Here is a 21,509-nt window from a genome sequence, read left to right as displayed (position 1 = left end):
CCTCCTGCATCCCGCGCCTGACACCCAGCCTACAGACATCAGCAAAGAAATGCGCGCTGGACATTTCCCCCAACTGATTCTTAGATTCAAGACTCATTACCATTTCTGTGGTGAGCACGTTCCCACCATAGCTTCACTGGACCCATGACAATGCCCCGTTTTCCCCTTGAGGATGAGAGGTTCAAAGAGCCCTGCACACAGGCCAGGGCCTAGTGCAGTGCCCACATCAAGTCAATATGACTCTCAACCTAGCAGATTTTTTTTTTTTTGGGGGGGTCTGGGGATGGAACCCAGGGGCATTCTATCTCAGAGCTATACCCCCTATTTTTATTCTTTATTTTGAAACAGGGTCTCACTAAATTGCAGAGGGCCTCACTAAGTAGCTGAGGCTGTCCGCAAACTGTGATCCTCTGGTCTCAGCCTAACCTAGCAGAATTTTGCTGAACTGAACTTAGACTGGCGGAGCAGAGAGAAGCAGGGAGGGGGAGGAAGCAATCGACCTGGATTCTGGCCCAGTCTCAGCTCTACACCTTGGCTGTAAGGTCTGAGCTGCGGCTTGCCCTCGCTGTGAGATGGTGACAGTGGCTGAGGCATTGGGGGCTGGCTGACCCAGGGCTGAGAGTACACGGCACATGGTAGGCGCACAGAGGATTCACGGGATGGAGGAAGGAGGGTGGCACGTGGCACCTTGCAGAGAAGAGAGCCCAGCGATGAACCAATGCAAACCTGGCCTCGTGGCCTGTGTCTCTTACCTGACTGGCTTATGAAAAAGCAAACGTCATCCCTGAACACAGGTGTGTTCCTGTCCAGAAAATCACTGGCAAGTTCAACCATCACCGGGAGCTCGGTCAGTTCCTCCAAAACTTGCCGTGTCTGAAGCCAACAAGAATGGGGACTCAGGTCAGTTACGGGACTGCATGCACACAGGGCAGCTGAGCTTCTAGGGACCATTTGTGACAGGGCACTATGTGTCCAGGTGGCGAGGGACTTCAGTGACTCACAGGCTATCTTGCAGGAGAAAGGGCTTGGTGCCATTTCTCATGATTGGTACCAGTTCTGATGGGAATCAGTGCAAGGGTTTTGCTAATTCAGATGGCCAATGAATGATAAATGTTAGACCAGTGTCTCGTGCTAGACTATTGTAAATCCCCCATACTATTGAGGTCCAGTGGGTTGTTCTTACAGCCACAGCGGCATGATAACTGGTTCCACAGCCAATTACAGTGAGCCGCCGGCACCGTCGAATCTCCTTCAAGTGGTCCTTCAAGCCGCCCAGGAGCACTGCAGGACACAAGGCCGCATTAGTGCTGGCTTGCACAGACTGTGTTCACTGGCACAGATGGAGGCTCCCTAATGAGTATCAGGATTACCTGTGTTGGTCTCAAAATTCACCCGACCTCTCATGGTATTGAAAACTGATTCTGGCTGTTCAAAGATCTCCTTCTGCATAAATGCACTGAAGTTACCTGGTCAAAAGAACAGTAACAAGGAGGTCCAGTTTTAACTTAATTGCGTTTCTATTGCTTTGCTTTTAGCCAGGAAGTAAAGCAACCCCTGTAAAACCCACTGCAGTCTCCAAAGGGCATCCCTAGGCCTTGACCTGCCGGATGCTCTTGGAGTAGGTCAAGAACGACGACTATCTTTATTTCATCTATTAGACCCTGTAGCCTGAGGAATAGAGGGGCTTCCCAAGGCAGTAAGGAACCACGCTTCCCTGAGCAAAGCTGGAGGTGAGATGTTTTATTCCCCAAAGCCACTCACTAGTCAGTTCAATCGCCCTCCACCCTTTGGCACTGGAGACAGAGTCCATGAGCGTTCTACCTCTGAGCTACACCCCTGCACCATTTTTAAAAATTTGAAATAGGGTCTAAGTTGCTGAGGCTAGCCTCAAACCTGCAGTTCTCCTGTCTTAGCCTCTCATGTATGGGGATTATAGGTGTGTGTCATCACACCTGGCATAATTGCCTATTTTATTTATTGGATTATATTATTTTTGTTATCACATGGAACAGAAAGTTTTCAAAAGAAAAATACAAATAGCTAACAAATATATGAAAAAATGCTCATCATCATGAACAATCAGGAAAATGTAAATCAAAACTACATCGAAGGCCAGGTGTGGTGGCACACACTTGTCATCCCCATGCTTGGGAGGCAGAGACAGGAGGATCATGCAGGTTCAAAGCCAGCCTTGCTGGCTTAAGACACCCTGTTTCCAAATAAAAATATAAAAAATAGGCATCTGTGAGTGTAGCCTGGAGGTAAAAGGGTTTCCAGGAACTCCAGTACCAACAAAACAAAACAAAACAAAACTACACCGAGATTCTATCTAGTCGAATGGCAATCATCAAGAATACAAACTAAGCCAGGTGTGGTGGCCATGCTTGTAATCTCAGCATTCGGGAGGCTGAGACAAGAGGATCACGGTTTGCGGAAAGCCTCAGCTACTTAGTGAGGCCTCTGCAACTCAGTGAGACCCTGTTTCAAAATAAAGAATAAAAAATAGGGCAAGGGGTGTAGCTAGAGGTCAAATGTCCCTGGGTTCTATCCCCAAACCCGCAAAACAAAAACAAAAACAAAAACAAACAAACAAACAAACAAAAACAATAACAAATGCTGGCGAGGGTGTGTGTGTGGTAGAATTGCTTGCACACTTTTGGTGGGATTATAAATTAGTACAATCCCTATGGGGGTTCCTCAAAAGGCTAGGAATGAAGCCACTATATGACCCAGTTATACCACTCCTTGGCATCTTTCCAAAATAATTAAAGTTAAAATACTACAGGAATAGCCGGGCATGATGGAGCACGTTTGTAATCCCCTTGCTTGGGAGGCGGAGACAGGAGGATCGCGCAGGTTCGAAGTCAGCCACGCTGACTTTGTTTCCAAATAAAAAGGTGTAAAAATAGGTCTAGGAGTATAGCCCGGAGGTAGAAGGGTTTCCAGGAACCCCAGTACCACACACACACACACACACACACACAAAAATACTACAGGGATGCATGCATACCATGTTTATAAACACCTTGGTGTCTGTCAGCAGACGAATGGATAAAGAAGCTGTGATATATACACACAATGGGATTTTATTCAGCTATTAAAAAACAAAATTATGTAATTTTTTTTTTTGTGGGTCTGGGGATGGAACCCAGGGGCATTTGACCTCCGAGCTACAGCCCCTGCCCTACTTTTTTTTTTTAATTTGAAAATGGTCTCACTGAGTTGCAGAGGGCCTAAGTAGCTGAGGCTGTCCACAAACCGTGATCCTCTTGTCTCAGCCTCCTAAATGCTGGGATTACATGCGTGCACCACCACGCCCAGCTAAAATTATATAATTTGTAGGAAAATGAATGGAACTAGAAAACATGCTAAGTGAGATCAGCCAGTCTCAGACAGTCAAGGTTTCTGTTTTCTTTCACATGTGGAAGTTAGATAGGAAATAGGATGGAGGGCAATCAGGAGGGAGCGATGCAGAGGGGAAAGGAGGCTGAGGAAGGCCCAAGACCAAACAGCAGTACGTCCCCATACGAAGCCACTATAACAACTGTGCTAGCATGGACCAGGAGCGAGGAGGGTTAGCGGGATGGGTTTGGGAGGCAACCACACCAATAGGCTTTCTGTGCATATATGAATGTACCATTTCGAATATCACTATGATATACAATCATACTGTACCCATGGAATAATAAAACTAATGCACTGTCCCACCCCTAAGTCCCTGCCTACTTAGGGAAGTACAAAGCAAGAAAGCCCAAAGGAATAGCAATTTTCTTTTTTCCCTCTTTCTTTTTGTAGTGCTGATGGTCAGCCCAGGGCCTGCAGATGCTGCTATACACAGAGTTCCCCCCCCAATCTCAGCAAGTATCTTCTTAGTAAGTACTCCCTAGCTTCTATAACAAAGAGGAGCCGCCTCCAGCACATGTGCTTCCCAGGGCTTTGCTCCCAACAGGGCTGGTTTCATTGAGGAGCCCAGCGGGGGCATCCAGGGAGAGCCTGGCAGGAGCATTCTGACTGTCTTACATGAAGTGAACAGACAAGAGGAAGTGGCCACTGTGAGTGAGGGGCCAGGTGTCACGAGGAGGCGCTAAGGGTGAGGGTTCAGGAAGCCCGATGATGATGACCAAAGGAGCCAGCCTCTGATCAGGACCCCAGGAGGACCAGGACGGCAGGTGGGCCACAGCAGGGAAAGGTGGGGTGTGTGGGGCCGGGCTCTGATGCAATGGCCTGGGAGGGGCTTATGGGCTTCAGAAGGAAGTTTGGACTCTATTCCAAGAATGGTGGAAAGCCTTTCAGAGGGCTTTGAGCAGTGGGGTGATAACTGAGCGGCCCTGTGAGTACAGACTGCAGGGACAGAGGTGGGAGCAGGGAGGTGGGCTCCAAGGCCCCCATTGCCTCAGATCCCCTCTCCAAGGAGAAAGGATGACTGGAGCGTACAACTGTGCTCCAGGCGTTATATGATGGTTGGGTTCATATCTAGAAAAGTCTGGATATAAAGGGAGGGCTGTACAGCGGTGCTGGGCCAGGCTCCCCATGGCCCCTCAGCTGTGCAAGCCACAGGCCACCCGGGCCCTGTCCAGGTCGCCACGGCGGGCAGAGGGCCCTGCTCAGGACAGGGCAGTTAGGTGCCCCTACAGAGCATGGTCCACATGGACTCACAGAAGACACCTGCCTTTCATGATTTGTTGCAGTTCCATCTGCAGGGTCTGGATGGCTCGAGACGGGTCATCACTGGCCGAACGCTTGACTCGGTGAATGGAGAGTTTCCCGTCGGCGACCGCGGCAATATCGTCATCCTCCAGGAAGATGACCCGATTGGTGTGTTCGATGATGGCGCTGGAGAGGGGACACAGGCATCAGCGAGGCCCTGCCCTGAGGCCCTCCCCTCCCGTGTCGGTGGCCTTGGCCCAGTTTGCAGTTGGCGCTGCTTACTCTACTCCACTCTCTCTGCTTTCCTCCCAGGGTTTGTGAAATTTTGAAATTATTTAAGGTTAGCCCTGACCCTAACCTGACCTGGCTCTGGCCCTAACACTAATCCATTACAAAATATATAGATACATTTTATAATTTCTTCTATAAGTAATTTAGCTTATATCTCTAAAAAACTATTTTAACCTATAATAATACCAATATCGTATCTAAAATTAAGTTATTCCTTTATATAGTCAAATACCCACTATGTTCAAATTTCCCCAATAATGTGTGTGTGTGTGTGTGTGTGTGTGTGTGTGTGTGTGTGTGTGTGTGCGTGCGTGCAACTGGGGATTAAACCCAGGGGCATTATACCTCTGAGCTACATCTCCGGCCCTATTTTTATTTTTTATTTTGAAACAGGGTCTCACTAAGTTGTGGAGGGCTTCACTAAGTGGCTGAAGCTGGCTACAAACCTGAGATCCTCCTGTCTCAGCCTCCCGAGTACTGGGATTACAGGTGTGTGCCAACACGCCTGACTATGACCCAGCTTCTTACCATAAATGCACATGCATCCGCCCAGAGCAAGACAAAAGGCGGGGATCTACAAGCAACATACATGGTGTGTCTATCAATGGAATGTGAGGGAATTGTTTTATAATAACCTTCTCTATTTGGAAAGTGATGATTTTTTCCCTTGGCTATAGAAAGTTTCTCTTTCTTTCTTTCTCTTTTCTTTCTCCCCCCCCCCACCCTGTGGTACTGGGGATCAAACCCAGAGACATTCTGCCCCTGAACTACATCCCCAGTCTTATTTTTATTTTTTATTTTGAAACAGGGTCTAAATTGTAGACAGCCTCACTAAGTTGCTGAGCCTGGCTGTGAACCTGTGATCCTCCTAGAAGCTAAACAAAACAAAATAGTGTTTAGACAGTTCATCTTTGGTTGCTTAGTACCGGAAAAGATAGGTGAGAAGCCCAGCTACCTCGCATCAGAAGCAAAGAAGAATTCCACCGCCTTATCCCCCACAGCGTGAAGGCAGGCGGAGCTGTCCAGTCTCTTCACCCTTGTTTTACAGATATTCTTCACATTTTCAATATTGCCTAGTAAATAAAGGGATGGTTGCAAGCCTCAGTAGACTCTTTCATTTGCCTAACATGCAGCAAGGAACCCATTTCCCCTTTGGATATGTGTGGGATAAATTTTCAATTTTTAGCTTTGGCTGCGTCAGCCAAATCATGCAAAAAGCTCCCCAAATAGCAAAGGCGTTTAAGAGGCGGCATGGGTGAGCGACACAGACAGAGCGCGCCACGGAAGCACTCAGAGCAGGGCCCAGCTGCCCAGGCCCAACGCATGCAGCTCTTTCCATTTTTTTTTTTTCTTTTTTGGTGGTACTGGGGTTCCTGGAAGCCCTTCTATCTCCGGGCTACACTCCCAGACCTATTTTTACATTTTTATTTGGAAACAGGGTCTCCTAAGCCAGCATGTGCGGCTGGCTTCGAACCTGCGCGATCCTCCTGTCTCTGCCTCCCAAGGCGGGGATGACAAGCGTGCGCCACCACGCCCGGCAGCTCTTTCCATTTCTGGGTGTTTCAAAACATCCACAGTGGAAGCTTTTTATTTATTTATATTTATTTATTTAATTACTTTATTTTTGGTGGTACTGGGGGTGGAACCCAGAGGCTTTCTACCTCCAGGCTATACTCCTAGACCCATTTTTTATATTTTATTTGGAAACAGGGTCTCACTAAGTTGCTGAGAGCCTCACTAAGTAGCTGAGGCTGGCTTCGAACCTGTGCGATCCTCCTGTCTCAGCCTCCCAAGTGCGGGGATTACAAGCGTGCGCCACCACGCCTGACGGTGGAAGCTTTTTAAAAGATTGAGCTAAGCCTGCACTGCATGACAATCCTCTAGGCCTGGAGCCATGTCCTAACTGGGTCCCCATCAGAGTGAGGCCTGGGTGCCCTGGTGGGGTCTGACTGCACCAGAGCAGCTGCCGAGTCCTAGGACTGGTCCGTAGCACCAGGTGTTTTTCAGGAAACTTACACGTCCTGTATAAGATGGGGATCTGCTCCGTGGAGAGTTTATATTTGCTCCGCACGCCGATGAGCAGTGGGCTGCCTCTCCTGCAGGGAGAAGAGGCTCAGGTTACCACTGCCTTGGCACACACCCCACGCCCTCCTAGCATCTAGGTGGGAGTCCCGCACCCAGCCGCTTCTCTGAAGCGCAAGTGGAGTGCTGGTTCCATGGAACGGAGGCCTTGACCACAGGAAGATGTTCTGAGGCTTGGAGCAGGGATTGACAGGCTGGCATTGCACACTGCCCACTGCCTGGTCAAGGCCGTGCCCACACGCACAGGACTTGGGACTTCTGGGCTCACTGAATGCCCACATGCGACCACCACCTGCTTTGGAGGCTGGACAGTGGGGACTGCTGAGGGCACTCGGGAGCACTCCAGGTCTCCCCCAGAGCGGGAGCACCCCTCGCCCAGGATCTGCCCTTTACTCAGCTCAGTCCACTTGCTTCCACAGGCACCAACCTAGCTGACTTTTGGGTATACAGTTTTATCTGCAGATTCAACCACCTACAGCCTGGAAATCCTAAGCAAAAAAACCGAATCCAAACAATGTTTTTTGTCCTTATTCCCTAAGCAATATAGCACCATAACTATGATAACATTAGCTATTCTAAGCAATCGAGATGATTTAAGGCATGTGGGAGGATGTGGGCAGGTTTCGCATCATACCATTTCATGTGAGGGACTTGAGTATATTGGTATCTACAGAGGGTTTGGTTGGGGACCCTGGAAATACCACGTGCGTGAGGGGCTCTGCTTTGTGGGCAACGTGAGGAGACCTCCAGGGTGGTGTTTTTCTGCCTAAATGACTGGATGAAGTTCCGAATCTCTGGCCTGTGCAAGCCGACTTCACGATAAGGGAGCCATGACTTTCACAAGGTGGAATCAAGGAGGACTCCTGCAGGTGGCCAGGAGGGCCCCTAGCTCCACCTTCCGGGTGCCTGTCTCGGTCGCCAGCATCTCCAGCATCAAGGAAGGGGCCTCCGCGAAGCACTTTACAGGACTTCTTTCGGCTTCACAGCTTCTGTGGTGGATGTGTCTGGGGTACTGGCCCATCTTCTATTTTATGTGTTCCTTTGTTGGTGCTGCTGATCGGACCTGGGAACTTCCTCCCTCTAAGCCACACCTGCAAGCCTACTTATTTTTTAACTTGAAACAGGGTCTGTTAAACTGCTGAGGGTCTCACTAAGTTCTGAGGCTGGCCTTAAACCTGTGATCCTCCTGTTTCAGCCTCCCAAGTACTGGGATTCCAGGTGTGCACCACCGTGCCCAGCTTATTCCATTAATTTAATGTCACCTTGCCTTCAGAACACAATACTCATTATTGAAAACTTTAGCATGTAAATCAAATTTACAATGGATGTGCATAAAAAGGAGCAGATTCCTTTTGTAACTCACCCATTCTAGACTTGTGATTCTTAGAACCCATGCAGATGAAATGCCAACCCAGCAGTCCCCCCTTCTCCATGTGGAATATATTCTGAAACCCTCAACAGTGCCTGGAGCTGTGGGAGAGTACCAATCCCTCTTTAGACAGTGTTTTTTTCCTATACTTACATACCTATGATAAAGTTTAACATACTTCAGGCACAATAAGAGACTGACAGCAACAATTAATGAGAAAATAGAGCAATTATAACAAAGGTATTACAACTTATCAATTGTTTATTTCTGGAGTTTTCCATTGAATACTTTCGGACCTCAGTTTTGGGTGAGGAGGAGCCACTGCAGCTGCTAGGGGAGGTGGGCCTTTCTCCCCTACATCAGTGAGAATAAAACACTGAGAATGCTTTGATAAGACCCCTGAAGAGCGCTGTCACAAACACATTAATCCCACTTAATGGGGTGACATTTACCTCAAATAATTTGCTGCTAATATAGATCAATGAAGTAAGGAACTCCTCATTCCTCTGCCGGAATCCAGTCTGCATATGTGCATCTCGCCTGTCAAAGGGGCTCAGTGCAGGCCCTACTTTTTCTTCAGCAAATCACACTCTGGTTTTCCAGTAGTGTTTACCTATTTGGACCACCTCTTCTGACTTTAAAGTGGGGGACAAAGTTTGTAGCACTGAAAAAATTTTAGTGAGCACCCTGAATATTCTGAACCATCTTTTATTATGTCTAAAGCAAATTAAAGCCATCATTCTGGGTCTAGTGGGGAAGTAGCTTAAATCATCTTTCTAAGAGACAATGAGAAAAACTGCAGTTATCTAGCTTTTTTGGCAAATGGCTCCCCCAGATTTTAGTGTTGTTGTTGAGTTCTATGATGTTTCAGGTTTTGGGGCTCCCAGAAGATTCAAAGGTTGTCCTGGAGGTCACAGAGCTTTAAGTTACAGGAAACTTAGAAAAATAAAGCTTATTGTTCCTCCTTACTGCCTTCTTCTGCTTCATTTTAAATAGAAATATCAGATATTACCAGATTTTAAAGGGGGCTTCTAATTTGACTGGAATCAGGTAGTATTTTATAATTTTGTGATTTGAAGGAATTATATTCCAAATGGTAAATTAGCTCCAGACCTAGAAGTACAATCATGATCAATTCACATTCTTTCCTCCTAGACACCCTGACAGCCTTTGAATGAGAGCCCCACCCTTTCTGCCCTCATCTCGCAGGGCTCCAGGGACATCCTTGATGGCTCCTCTGTGGCTTCTGAATGAGGCCCAAACTGCAGGACACTGAGGCCTTAAGAGCGAGGCCCCTGTCCACATCTGCACTCTCACCAGCCTGAGAGGTTCGGGGGGTAGTGCCTCCACCACCTACCTGTTCACTGCCACCCCATGCCGAACCCACAGCAGGCATCAGGAAGCACACACTGAGCCTGAGTGCCAGTCAGTGCCCTCACCCTGCCCGCATCTGGCCGAGGGGTACAGAAGGCCGTTCTCCACCTGGTCCCTCTGCCTTCTCAGTATGACCTGCTCCCTGGCAGCTGATCACAGAGCATCGGCACCCTCTGCTTCCTGTCTCCCTACACAACTCTCTGTTCCTTAAGGGCAAAGGCCAGGCAGAATGCCCCTAGGCCCCCAAACCACAGAGAGTGAGTGCCCAACAAACATTAGTGGGATGGGTGTGTGGATGGATGGGTGATCAAGCCATCTGAATATAAAATGGTACTTGTTTGGACCACTTCTGTGAATCCAAGCAGTGTGAGGGACTATGGAATGTGTGGGCCGAACCAGGCCCTTTGGGCTGAAGCCTGGGTTTTCCCTGCCATGGAGGTGTCAAGGCAAGAGCTTTCAATGATCTCTTGGTATTGGATACAAGTCAACGTTCTCTTGGTCTCTAGTTTCATGATCACAATTTTGCACGTTTTTACTCAAAGAGGGTTTCTCAAATTGTATAGGCTTTAAGCTCCATGCAACCTGGACCTGGTCCCTCCTAAAGTTTTATTTTTAATTTGACGTTGTTGTCAAATTCTAAAAATAGAGCGATTTCACGTAAAAATCCAACTGTCTGCTTTCCCTTTAAAGCAATCAGGAGCTCTGGTGTTGCTGGCCACAGAGGCATGTGGAGCAGTCTATGGCTAAACTACAACTCCCCGTTAGGTCTAGCAAACACCTCGGCTTTCCAGGGGCCCTGCACGCCCCTGTGCCTCAGGCTAACGAATCTATTTATTTATTTATTTATTTATTTATTTATTTATTTATTGTTACTGGGAATGTCAATGCATTTTGCCTTACCTTGTGGCAACGGCTTCTCCTGGGTAGTGGATGCTCTTGAAAACCAATGCAAATGCTCCTTCCTGGAAATGCATGAAAGAAGGTGAAGGCCGGGCTACTGTGGCTAGCCAATCCTCTGCAGCTTGCTGCCCCAGGTGGACCCCCAGCCCGCTGCATGGCAGGCAGTTCTAGGGTCTCCTGGAGAGACAGTGCAGGGACCACTTGTACAGGGTGAGGCCAAGAGAGGAAACCAGACTGGCAGAACCACACTGTGATTCCATACCAAAGGCCAGATCATATGAAACATCTTTGTGAGTAACGTATGCCATACCTGCATGCCTGGCCCACAGGAACCCTTCTGGGGTGTCCACCTGTGTCTGGAATTAGCTGGGGGCTGGTGGAGTTAGAACCACAGCAGATGAGAACTGGGGTGAGGGTGCCCTGCACTGAGCCTCAGGATGAGGCCTGTTGAGGAAGCCACCGTGAGACTTGCCGGTCTCATCCAGGACCAGCACTGGGAGCCTGCTCCTGGAGCCATCCCTTTCTGGCAAGCACTTCTGCTTCTTTGGACCTCATTTTCCTCATCTGCAGACTCACATGAGGATAGTTCTACCTTGTGTAGCTTTCTGATTAGAAACTAATGCACTATAAGTGCTTAGAACAAGACCTGGCCCTGGCAAGTCCAAGAGAAGCGTGGCCTATTATTATAATTATTTCTATGGATATGACTGTTATGTCCACTCTAGGCCTCAGCCTCATGGTCTGTGCAAAGCCAGAGCTAGAATCTAGGTCTCCTAACACATGACTCAATGTGCTTTCTGCCTAAACTCCTGGTGCAAAATCCTCTTCATTCTGACCATCCCGAGTAGACTTTAATTCCATACAACCCGGTGTAACTCAAATTTCCACATGAAATCACCCAAGTTTGGGAGTCCTGGGCAGACCCAAGGCCCTGTGCATCCAGCATGTTGTGTTCAGTTTGCTGACTCAGCCAGACTGCCAGAGGGACCCACGGTCCTTGTCCCCAGGCCTCAAAAGGCTTTTCAAACTGCCCAAAATGAAGGGGTTCGAGCAGACCATGATTTGCTTGACATTTGTCCTGTTGCTTCTGTCAGAACTAAAGAAGGATTCTAATGAAAAGAATCCTGTGTTGCTTCAGGCAAGAAAAGTCGCAAGTTTTTCCAGGTGTGGTAGTATATGCCTGTAATACCAGTACTTGGGAGACTGAGACAGGAGGATCACAGGTTAAAGGACAGTCTCAGAAACTTAATGAGACCCTATTTCAAACTAAAATATAAAGTAGGGCTGGGAGTGTATCTCAGAGGTAGAATGTTCCTGGGTTCAATCCCCAGTACCACACAATTAAAAAAATAAAAATAAAAAAGAATAGTTACAAGTTCAAAAGTGCCATTATGCTGGGTGTGGTGGAGCACGCTTGTAATCCCGCCCTTGGGAGGCAGAGACAGGAGGATCATGCAGGTTTGAAGCCAGCCACGCTGGCTTAAGAGACCCTGTTTCCAAATTTTAAAAAAAGTATAAAATAGGTCTGGGAGTGTAACACAGAGGTAGAAGGGCTTCCAGGAACCCCAGTACCATAAAAAAAAAAGTGCCATTATGAGGAAGATATTTCTAAATTTAACATTACAAGTAGAAAAGAAAAAAAATACCATGCTTCAACACCAAATTGATGTATTGTACTTTATACAGTACATGACAGTATAGGTGAAGTACATCTGGCCTTCTGTACCTGTGGGGTTTTCATTTGCAGATTCAACCTACTGCGGACTGAAAATCTTCTAAAACAATGTTATGTTATTAATGTATACTAGATAGTTAGGCCTATGATGACTGACCCCTATTGAACATGTGTAGACTTTTTTCTTGTCATTATTTTATAAACTATGCAGTGTAACAACTATTTACCTTATATTAGGTATTATAAGTAATATAGAGATGATTTTTTTTTTTTTTTGCAGTACTGGGGATGGAACCCAGGGACATTGTACCTCTGACCTACACTCCCAGCCTGTTTTTTATTCTTTATTTTGAAACAGGATCTCACTGAGTTGCAAAGGGCCTAAGTATCTGAGGCTGCCCTTGAACCACGATCCTCCTGTCTCAGCCTCCCAAATGCTGGGATTACAAGTGTGCGCCACCACGCCCGGCTATTATAGAGGTGATTTAAAGTATACAAGAGAATGTATGTAGGTTATATGCAAATACTATACCATTTTATATAAAGGACTTGAATATGTACACATTTAAGTATCTGAGGGGGGATCCTGGGACAAATTCCCCACTAATACTGAGGAACAACACTGGAATGGGTTTCTATTTTAAACATGCCCTCTAAGTTAAGGACCCTTCAAAAGTGGGCATCATCAGGCAGAGGTCTCCGACAGTAGATTTACTTTTTATTTTTATTATTATTTTTTTGTGGTACTAAAGATGGAACTCAGGGCATTCTACCTCTAAGCTACACCCTAGCCCTATATTTTTTATTCTTCATTTTGAAACAGGTCTCACTGAGTTGCAAAGGGCCTCACTAAGTAGTTGAGGCTGGCTGTGAACCTGTGATCCTCCTGTCTCAGCTTCCCAAATGCTGAGATTACAAGTGTGTGCCACCACACCTGGCTTAGGCTCACTTTTTAAATATGACTCTGAAAACACTCACTGAAGGCTGGTGCTTTAAAGCACAGCTGGTGTCAGCAGCAACCTCTGGCTCTGACTTTGGGCCATGAACACGCTCTCCAGGCTGCCTGGGCTGACATGCTATTGGGTGGCGCTGGTGCCCTGGAGGATGGCCTCTGAGATATCTGATCCCTCTCCCCCTTTTCCTCCTCCCCAGTCTGCACGGGCCTGCTTCTTCTCTACCTCCTCCTCCGTGAAGGACCTTCCCCATGAGTCTCCCCAGTGTGTGTTCTCTTTATGAGGAATCTTACTCCTTGTGTCTAGCCCTTTGGGACATCACCAGTTTCTTGTGAACTCTCTCCTGGGCCATTCCCTGCAGCAGACAAGTGTGTTCTGATATCTACTATCACAAAAGCACAATCCTACCCTGGACTGTAACCCTCTCCTGCCCCTGAGCCATTTTTTGTATCCTTCTGTAATCAAATGTCTCAGAAATCTTCCTTCCTTCCTCCCTCATCCATTTAGTAAGTAATTATGGGTATTTCTCCCATGTGACCAATAACTGCTTTACTGATCAAGAGGGAAGACTCCTGGCATTCTCAGTCTCCACAATCCGTTAAATCCATCTCATGAAAGTATTCAACACTGCACGTGACTCCACTGAAAAAATGCCAACACGAACTGCCATGACCAGGCTCACACGTGCCGCATGAGAATGTGAGAAGCCACAGACTGCAAAACCAGTTGCCAGGTCAGGGTGTTAGAATGAGGTGGGGGTGCTTTCTCGCTTTCTTTGTCTCTTTCTTTGTCTCTTTCTTTCTTCCTTTCTTTCTTTTTTTCTTCTTCTTTCTTCTCTTTCGAGGTACTGGGGATTGATCCTAGAGGCATCCTATCTCTAACCTATAACCCCAGCCCAATTTTTTATTTCTTATTTGGAAACAGGGTCTCACTAGGTTGCTGAGAGCCTTGCTAAGTTGCTCAGTCTGGGTTTGAACCTGCCATCCTCCTGTCCATCCTCTCAAGTACTGGTGTATGCCACCATGCCTGGCTTGCAAGGCCTTTCTATTTGTTGTTTACTACCCAAACCGTAGAACTTCCAATGTACAAAGGTGGCATGTTATGTCCAAGTTCTCCAGAGGACTCAACTTCCATCCTCAGTACTTTATGCAGATTTGCCTAGTAAGTGCTCACGAAAAAGGAAGGAACGGTTTAGACAGGTGGGGCCTGTAACTCACCAACTGTTGAATGACTCTCTCAACTAGTGTTGAAAATGTAATGTCCTCAGTTTCTCTGTTGTCGAACACATATTTAATCAGTTTGGCGATGGTCTCCGTATCCGTTTCTGACTCAAACTCATAGCCTTTACTTTCCTGGAATATGTGGTTAGACATGAGGTGACAGATACTGGTCATTGTGCAACTGGCCTGGCCAACTCCCTCTCGTCCCTTATGGTTTTTAAGAACAAGAAAAACTGGGAAGGGACCAAAAATGCTTGCCAGAATCACACAGCCAAAGCCCTCTGAGTCATCCAGAATTCCCTGAGATCACCCTCCTCAGAAGCTTGTCTTGGCCATTAATCTGGACATTGCAAAATAACAGCAGTCACAGTGATAAAACATGTCGAGTCAGATCCACCCACACCCCAACTGACACCACAGCCCTTCACACCGCAGATGCTCACTGTCTGACTCCCACCCCAATTCCACTTGGAGTACGAGTGATGTGTTAGGCAGCGCACTGCTTAGTAAAGCCAAGTCCGTGTTGCTTTGATTACTTGAGTCCACAGTGGTCCTGAGATGAACGCTACTGCCCTGGTATGTCCCCAAACAAGACCTGCGCAGCGTGGCTCTGAGGCTGACGCTCAGTGTGATGTGGCCGAGAGTGGGCCTCGCTCAGTTCCCACACTGCTTTAGGGTTTGTGACTCTGGGGATTAAACTCAGGATCTAGGCGAGTACCCTAACCACTGAGCACACCCCAGCCCTCTGCATTTGTTTTTGGAGGGGATTGTGCCAGTCAGAAAGTCTCTGGAAGAAGACCACTACTGCTTGATTTAGATGCTGCCAGGGGAAGTATCTTACCAGAAATTTCCTTAGATCTTTGTAATTTGTGATGATCCCATTATGGATGACAACAAATTCTGAAAGAAAAGTTTAGTGAAGAGAGAAATGAAGTTTAAGTCATATTGGGAGAAAAACAGTGTATTGGTCTGTTCCTGTGAGAACTTTTTTGTGTGGTAGTGGGGATTGAACCGAGCGGGATTCCACCTCTGAGCTACATCCCCGGCCCTGTTTTATTTTTATTTTATTTCATGTTATTTTATTTTGAAATAGGGTTTCAGTAAGTTGCTGAGAGCCTCACTAAGTTGGTAAGGCTGACCTTGAGCCTGTGATCCTTCTGTCTCAGCCTCCCAAGTTCTAGGATTACAGGTATGTACCACCACACCCAACTGTATGAAGACTTCTATTAAGCAAATTTTGTTTATAGTGATTATGCTGATGCCTAGAATAATTAACATTTAAACTTGAGGAAATACACGTTTATTTTCTCTTACTTGTGGTCTACAACATTTTAAAATAGGCTTTGGTATTTATGTTAAGTGAGGGATAATTAACCCTTCACTACATAGAAACGATTCCAGGCATTTCAAACAGGCTGTAGGCTCAAACAAGTCACAAACTAACATTGAATCCATGTGCCTTTGGACTTACACTATACTGCAAAAAGACTCAAGTTTAAACATTTTTGAGCTGCCACTTTAGAGGGAAACCCCAGAAGTTCTGGCACATTCCTGTATAGCCCCAAGTGTGGCTCTTCAGTGGGGTCTGCCTGCTGAGGTTTCTCCTGCCTCCGCGAGTGCCAGCCATGCACCCCACTCCCTGTGGGCTGCTCACTGTGCAGGCAAGACCCCTGCACAGTGCAGGAAGCCCTGGGAGGGGAGGACATGTCTGCCTTGGTCACCACTACAGAGCCTCCATAGGTAGCCAAGGAGCAAGTCTAAGTTGAGAGAACAGTTTAACAGCCTGAGAGTTTTGGGGGCAAGTAACCTTTTCCCTTTGTCCAACTTGTCAGACACTTTATTGCCCTTGAGATCCAATAATTATCCTGGAATGTGACCAGATGTTGGATGCCCTTCATAAACACTGACAATTATTCAATGGGATTACAGTTATGTGCACTGCACATGGCTTACTCTCGCTCTTTTAGAAAATATATTGCCGGGCGTGGTGGGCATGCTTGTAATCCCCGCGCTTGGGAGGCAGAGACAGGAGGATCGCGCAGGTTCGAAGCCAGCCGTGCGCGCTGGCTTAGGAGATCCTGTTTCCAAATAAAAATGTAAAAATAGGTCTGGGAGTGTAGCCCGGAGATAGAAGGGCTTCCAGGAACCCCAGTACCACCAAAAAAAAAAAAAAAAAGAAAATATATCATTTATTTTTGTGAGGCCACACAAAAAATGGGAGAGCTTAAATATGAACACCTGTGACTTAAACATTACAGTGTACACAGATACACACATGTCTACACACATGTATACATTGGAATGTCACAGAGAGCCCTGTAAATAGATATACAAAAAATGGGAGGACTTGAATAGGCACGCCTGTGACATAAACATTATACAGTGTATATAGACACATGTCTACACACATATACATTGTCACACAGAGCCCTTTAAATAGATACAGAACTTCAATGTTTGGTGTATCAGTTCAAAATAAATTTAACTAAAGAATTAAAGGGAAAAAGAGAAAGAAACCCAGTGCGAGCAGGCATCCCGGCCACACTGAGCTCTGCCAGGGGTGTGCCTTTCACAAGTTTCATTTGTTCTAATCTCTTCTTGGACACACCAGTTGTCCCTATGCTGGCTTGAGATTAATTAACTTTATACCTCATTGTCCAGGTTGTAGATGTTTTTTGTGTCCATTGTATCCATTGTGGTATTATTTCTTTACGTTATTTTCTTAATTTTAACATCGCAGTACTGTCTTCATTTACTCATCCCTTTAAGTCCGTGTTTTCTTTGTGAAGACTTCTATTTTTTTTTTTTTTTTTTTTTTTTTGCTACACTGGGGATCAAGCCCAGTGCCTCATCTGTGCCAAACACTTCATACCCCAGCTCTTTGTGTGATTTCCTTATAACATGTGGTCCCTGAATATAAGACTTTCTTAAAAGTATGCTCTTTGGCTACCACTGAAAAATGTTAAAAATCACAAATCTTTGCATATCCCCTGCTGTGCTCTTTTCAGTTACTCATCCTGAGTCAGAGCAGGAGTTTCCAAGTTCGGGTGTGGGTGGGTTTCCTTGGAGCCTTTCTGCTCTGGGGAAATGCAATCCACATCATTGTCTGCACGGAAGTGGGGCTTTTCTTAGGAGGTTCGCCTTATCACTAGGGTGGGCAGGAGGGGGCTGAAGTTGGAGCAGTCTGGGCACAGGTCTTGCAGTGTCTTCTGCTCCAGGGTCCATCTTCAACATCTGACTTGGGTTTGTGCTAGGTTCTCAGCTATGGAGTCTGATGCCCTACTCCAGGGTATAGGGTGCCTACCCAGCTGTGGATTGCCATGGGGTTCAGGCATCGACTGACCCAAGGAGGAGCACCCAAACCTCACAACTCATGACTCTGGCCATGTGCCAGAGTCCAGCCTCTGTGTCTGTTCCAACAGCTCTGCTGTCCTCCTGTTCTCTGGCAGCTGCCTTCCTACTCACATCAGCATGGTGAGCCCTGTGCAGCACGGTGGGGAGATGCAGCACACCTGCACCTTCTGCTGGGGCTGGGTGCCCTCTGCTGTGGTGCACACTGCCCTGGACACCACGATCCACAGTGGGTGGGGACATTGAGCAGGGAGGCTTTGCTCTTCCTGGCTGACTTTACTGAGGATGAGCTGCAGTAGGGCCTTCTAAGTCCTGCTAAGAAGCCTCTGACAACTCCTCTGATGTACTTGAGCCTTCCTCTAAGGAGAGGCTTGGCAGGAGCTTCCACCAGGTCAGCAGCTGGCTCTGCATGGGAGTCCTGGCTGACCACAGTGTTAGCCAGACAAGCTGCACCATCACGCTCAAGTGCGGTAGGTCTTTAGACTCCAGCCCACCTGTGGAGGTCTGGGAGGGATTAAGTTCCCTCTGTGAATAACGCCTTACTGTGCTCTACTGCAGGAGGCATTGATCTCTTGGGTGCAGCGCTCCAGACTGCTCCTCTTTGCCCCACAAGGCAGCTAGGACATCATTTAATAGAACCAGGGCATGGAAAACCATCCTGGGGGCCTGACCAGTGATCATATGAGTGGGGGCTGGCACATGTGGCAGCTGGGATAACCGAGATGCCCCAAACCAATAGGAAGACGAGGCTGGTGGGAGAGCCAGCTGGAGGTGGTTGGACCCCGCTGGCCAGGGTCGCCAGACAGGCTACTCAGGGCAAGGACACACCGGCAAGGGCGCAAGGACACGCTACATACCGTTTCCTTTGTCTGAGCGCTGTGGGTGGCTGTTGACAGCATTGGGGACCCCGTGGGTGGCCCAGCGCGTGTGGGCAATGCCAAAGTGTGTCTCAAACTCCATCTTTAAATCCATGCTGTCTTGTTCTGAGTGAAAGAAAAATCAATCTGAAGTAAGCTTGGACATAGGACTGTTGGGATGAGGTGGTTTCATTAAACCAAGACACACCACCTATGCCAACGGCACATCCACACCATCAACCCCAGGGTCCCACCTGGGGATTTCTGCCAGACTCCTGTACCACCCGTGCTGAAGGGTACTTTGTTATCGGTAACTTAACTCATCTCTTTTGTGTTTGTGTGTGTGTTACTGGGAATTGAACCCAGGAGCATTCTGCCTCTGAGCAACACCCCCAGTGCCCTTTTTTATTTTTTATTTTGAAACAAGTTCTCACTAAGTCATGGAGGGCTTCACTAAATTGCTGAAGCTTGTGGTAAACCTGTGATCCTCCTGTCTCAGCCTCCCAAATACTAGGATTACAGGCATGTGCCACCACGCCCAGCTCTTCACTCACTTCTTAACCAAAATAAACTGACTTTAAAAAAAAAAAAGCTATCTGGGCACAGGGAGTCTCAGGCAGGAGGACTGCAAACTTAACTTAGGTAGACCATGTCTCAAAAATAAAATAAAAAGTGCCCTAGTACTGTAGAATAGGAAAGAAAATAATATATATCACTACTATAAACAGAAAGCAGCTTCATTGGCTAGAAAAGTTAAAATAAATCCATAACTATTATTATTTTTAATTATTTATATGCCACTGCCTAAAACAAGCCATCTCATACTCTGTGAAATACAATTTTACAATATGGGCTTGACGCCTGCTATTCACCCACGGTTAAGTAAATTTGTTTTTGGTCTCAGGTACTGTCCAGCACTATCAAGTGGCCACGCTTACTGGCCACTCCAATGAGGAGCGTTTCCACTTACTGTAAAGTTCTTCATCCAGAGCCTTAACTTTTCCCTTTTTCTTGACTAGCTGGATATGTCTTTCTTTGACTTCATGATTATTCCCATCAATGGCCACACCTGTAGTTAAAACATTTTTTTCATTTTTAAATTTCATTGAAGTGTAATTTATATATATAGCAAAAAGACACAAATCAATGAGTTTGAATAAGTGCATACTCTAGTGTGACACACACTCTAACAAGATAGAGAACAGTTCTATTACCCAGAAAGATCCCTTAGGTCACTTCTGGCCAATTTCCCCACCCCAAAGGGCAAACCTTTTGCATTTTTGTCACAATAGACTGATTTTGCTTGCTTTGGACTCCATAGAATTGCTACCATGAGCATTACTTTTATAACGGAATGAAAGTCTGTCTTATGCCCTTCATTACAAGTACAAGTGACCTTTTAGCCAAAGCTTCTGCATCCATAGACCAAGCAGCCACTGATCCAAAATATTCAAACAGAAGTAAATTTGCATCTGTTCTGAACATGTATAGGTTTTTGTTTGCATTATTTCCCAAACTGTACAGTGTAACAATGATTCACATGGTGTTTACATTGTGTTAGGTGTTAGAAATAATCTAGAGATAATTTAGAGTGTATAAAAATGTGTGGGTAGTTTATATGCAGAAGTATGTCATTTGTATAAGGATCTTGAGAATCTGAGGATTTGGGTATCTGTGGGGATCTTAGAACCAGTTTCCACAGATGTTGAGGGGCAAGTCTTCCCCAAGGTCAGGTCTACATGGTGTTTTCTGTTCCCTAGTATTGCAGACCAAAAGAGAACTATACAGTTTTTGGGGAATCTATTTTGAAAGAAGTTACAACTGTGGCAATATTTCACAGTAAGCAGAGAAATGTGTACCTGGATCCCCAGCATGGTTACCCAGGGAGCTGCTACCACACCCACCACCAATGGCAATGGGCCCATTCAAGAGCATTCACCCCGCTGTGCTCCTTGCATTAAGATATACTATCGGCCGGGCGTGGTGGCGCACGCTTATAATCCCCGCGCTTGGGAGGCAGAGACAGGAGGATCGTGCAGGTTCAAAGCCAGCCGTGCGCTGGCTTAGGAGACCCATTTTCCAAATAAAAATGTAAAAATAGGTCTGGGAGTGTAGCCCGGAGGTAGAAGGGCTTCCAGGAACCCCAGTACCACCAAAAAAAAAAAAAAAAAAAAAAGATATACTATCTGCAGCCTTTTATCTGACTTGCTTTTTGTTAAGAATTGATAGAGATATAAAGTTATCTAGTCCTCCTTTACTCTTCAGGCTGCTTCCTGTAACATGGGAAGATTACAAGTATTTACTATTTGGCAGGTAGAGAAGGAAGCACTGAGACAGTAATCCAGTGGAGGATTGTGGACCCAGTCAGGAAGATACTTAGGAAAAGTTAGGTAATGGAAATGCTAAGTAAAAACAGAGCACCTGCTTCTTAGCACAGGAGAGGACCAAAAACATTGTACATACAATTATAAGATTGCATAATTGTAACAAAACAACACAAACACAACACTTGATGGAGGGTACTTTACTGAGATATTATTAACATACAGAAGCCGCATATACTTAATGCATACAACTAGATAAGCTTGGAGATAAGTATCCATCTGTGAAAACATTACCACAATCTATGCTATAAACATATCCATCACCTCCAAAAGTTTCCTTTTATCCTGCTTATCTATTATATGTATGTGCATGATTAGACCACAACATATGATCTATCCTTTTAGTGACTTTTAAAGTATACCATACATACTGTAACCACAGGTACTATCCTGCACAGTAGATCTT

General features: G+C 46.4%; 1 protein-coding gene across 1 annotated transcript in view; it reads right to left on the bottom strand.

Annotated features, from left to right (window-relative positions):
- The window catches only part of GFPT2 (glutamine-fructose-6-phosphate transaminase 2), a gene marked incomplete at both ends in the record, with an annotated part of 50,067 nt that overhangs the window by 11,686 nt on the left and 16,872 nt on the right, over positions 1 to 21,509 (bottom strand). Inside the window, 11 exons of the mRNA XM_080699343.1 lie at positions 753 to 873; positions 1,184 to 1,281; positions 1,371 to 1,466; positions 4,670 to 4,833; positions 5,894 to 6,011; positions 6,955 to 7,034; positions 10,664 to 10,725; positions 14,509 to 14,643; positions 15,353 to 15,411; positions 18,720 to 18,845; positions 19,690 to 19,788. Coding sequence (XP_080555469.1) covers positions 753 to 873; positions 1,184 to 1,281; positions 1,371 to 1,466; positions 4,670 to 4,833; positions 5,894 to 6,011; positions 6,955 to 7,034; positions 10,664 to 10,725; positions 14,509 to 14,643; positions 15,353 to 15,411; positions 18,720 to 18,845; positions 19,690 to 19,788 — 1,158 coding nt within the window. The remainder of the gene's footprint in view (positions 1 to 752; positions 874 to 1,183; positions 1,282 to 1,370; positions 1,467 to 4,669; positions 4,834 to 5,893; positions 6,012 to 6,954; positions 7,035 to 10,663; positions 10,726 to 14,508; positions 14,644 to 15,352; positions 15,412 to 18,719; positions 18,846 to 19,689; positions 19,789 to 21,509) is intronic.

This window comes from Muscardinus avellanarius (assembly GCF_963383645.1).
Source record: "Muscardinus avellanarius genome assembly, chromosome: 7".
Lineage (NCBI taxonomy): Eukaryota > Metazoa > Chordata > Mammalia > Rodentia > Gliridae > Muscardinus > Muscardinus avellanarius.
The sequence above is the reverse complement of the archived record's forward strand: the minus strand, read 5'-3'. Positions and strand labels throughout refer to the sequence as shown.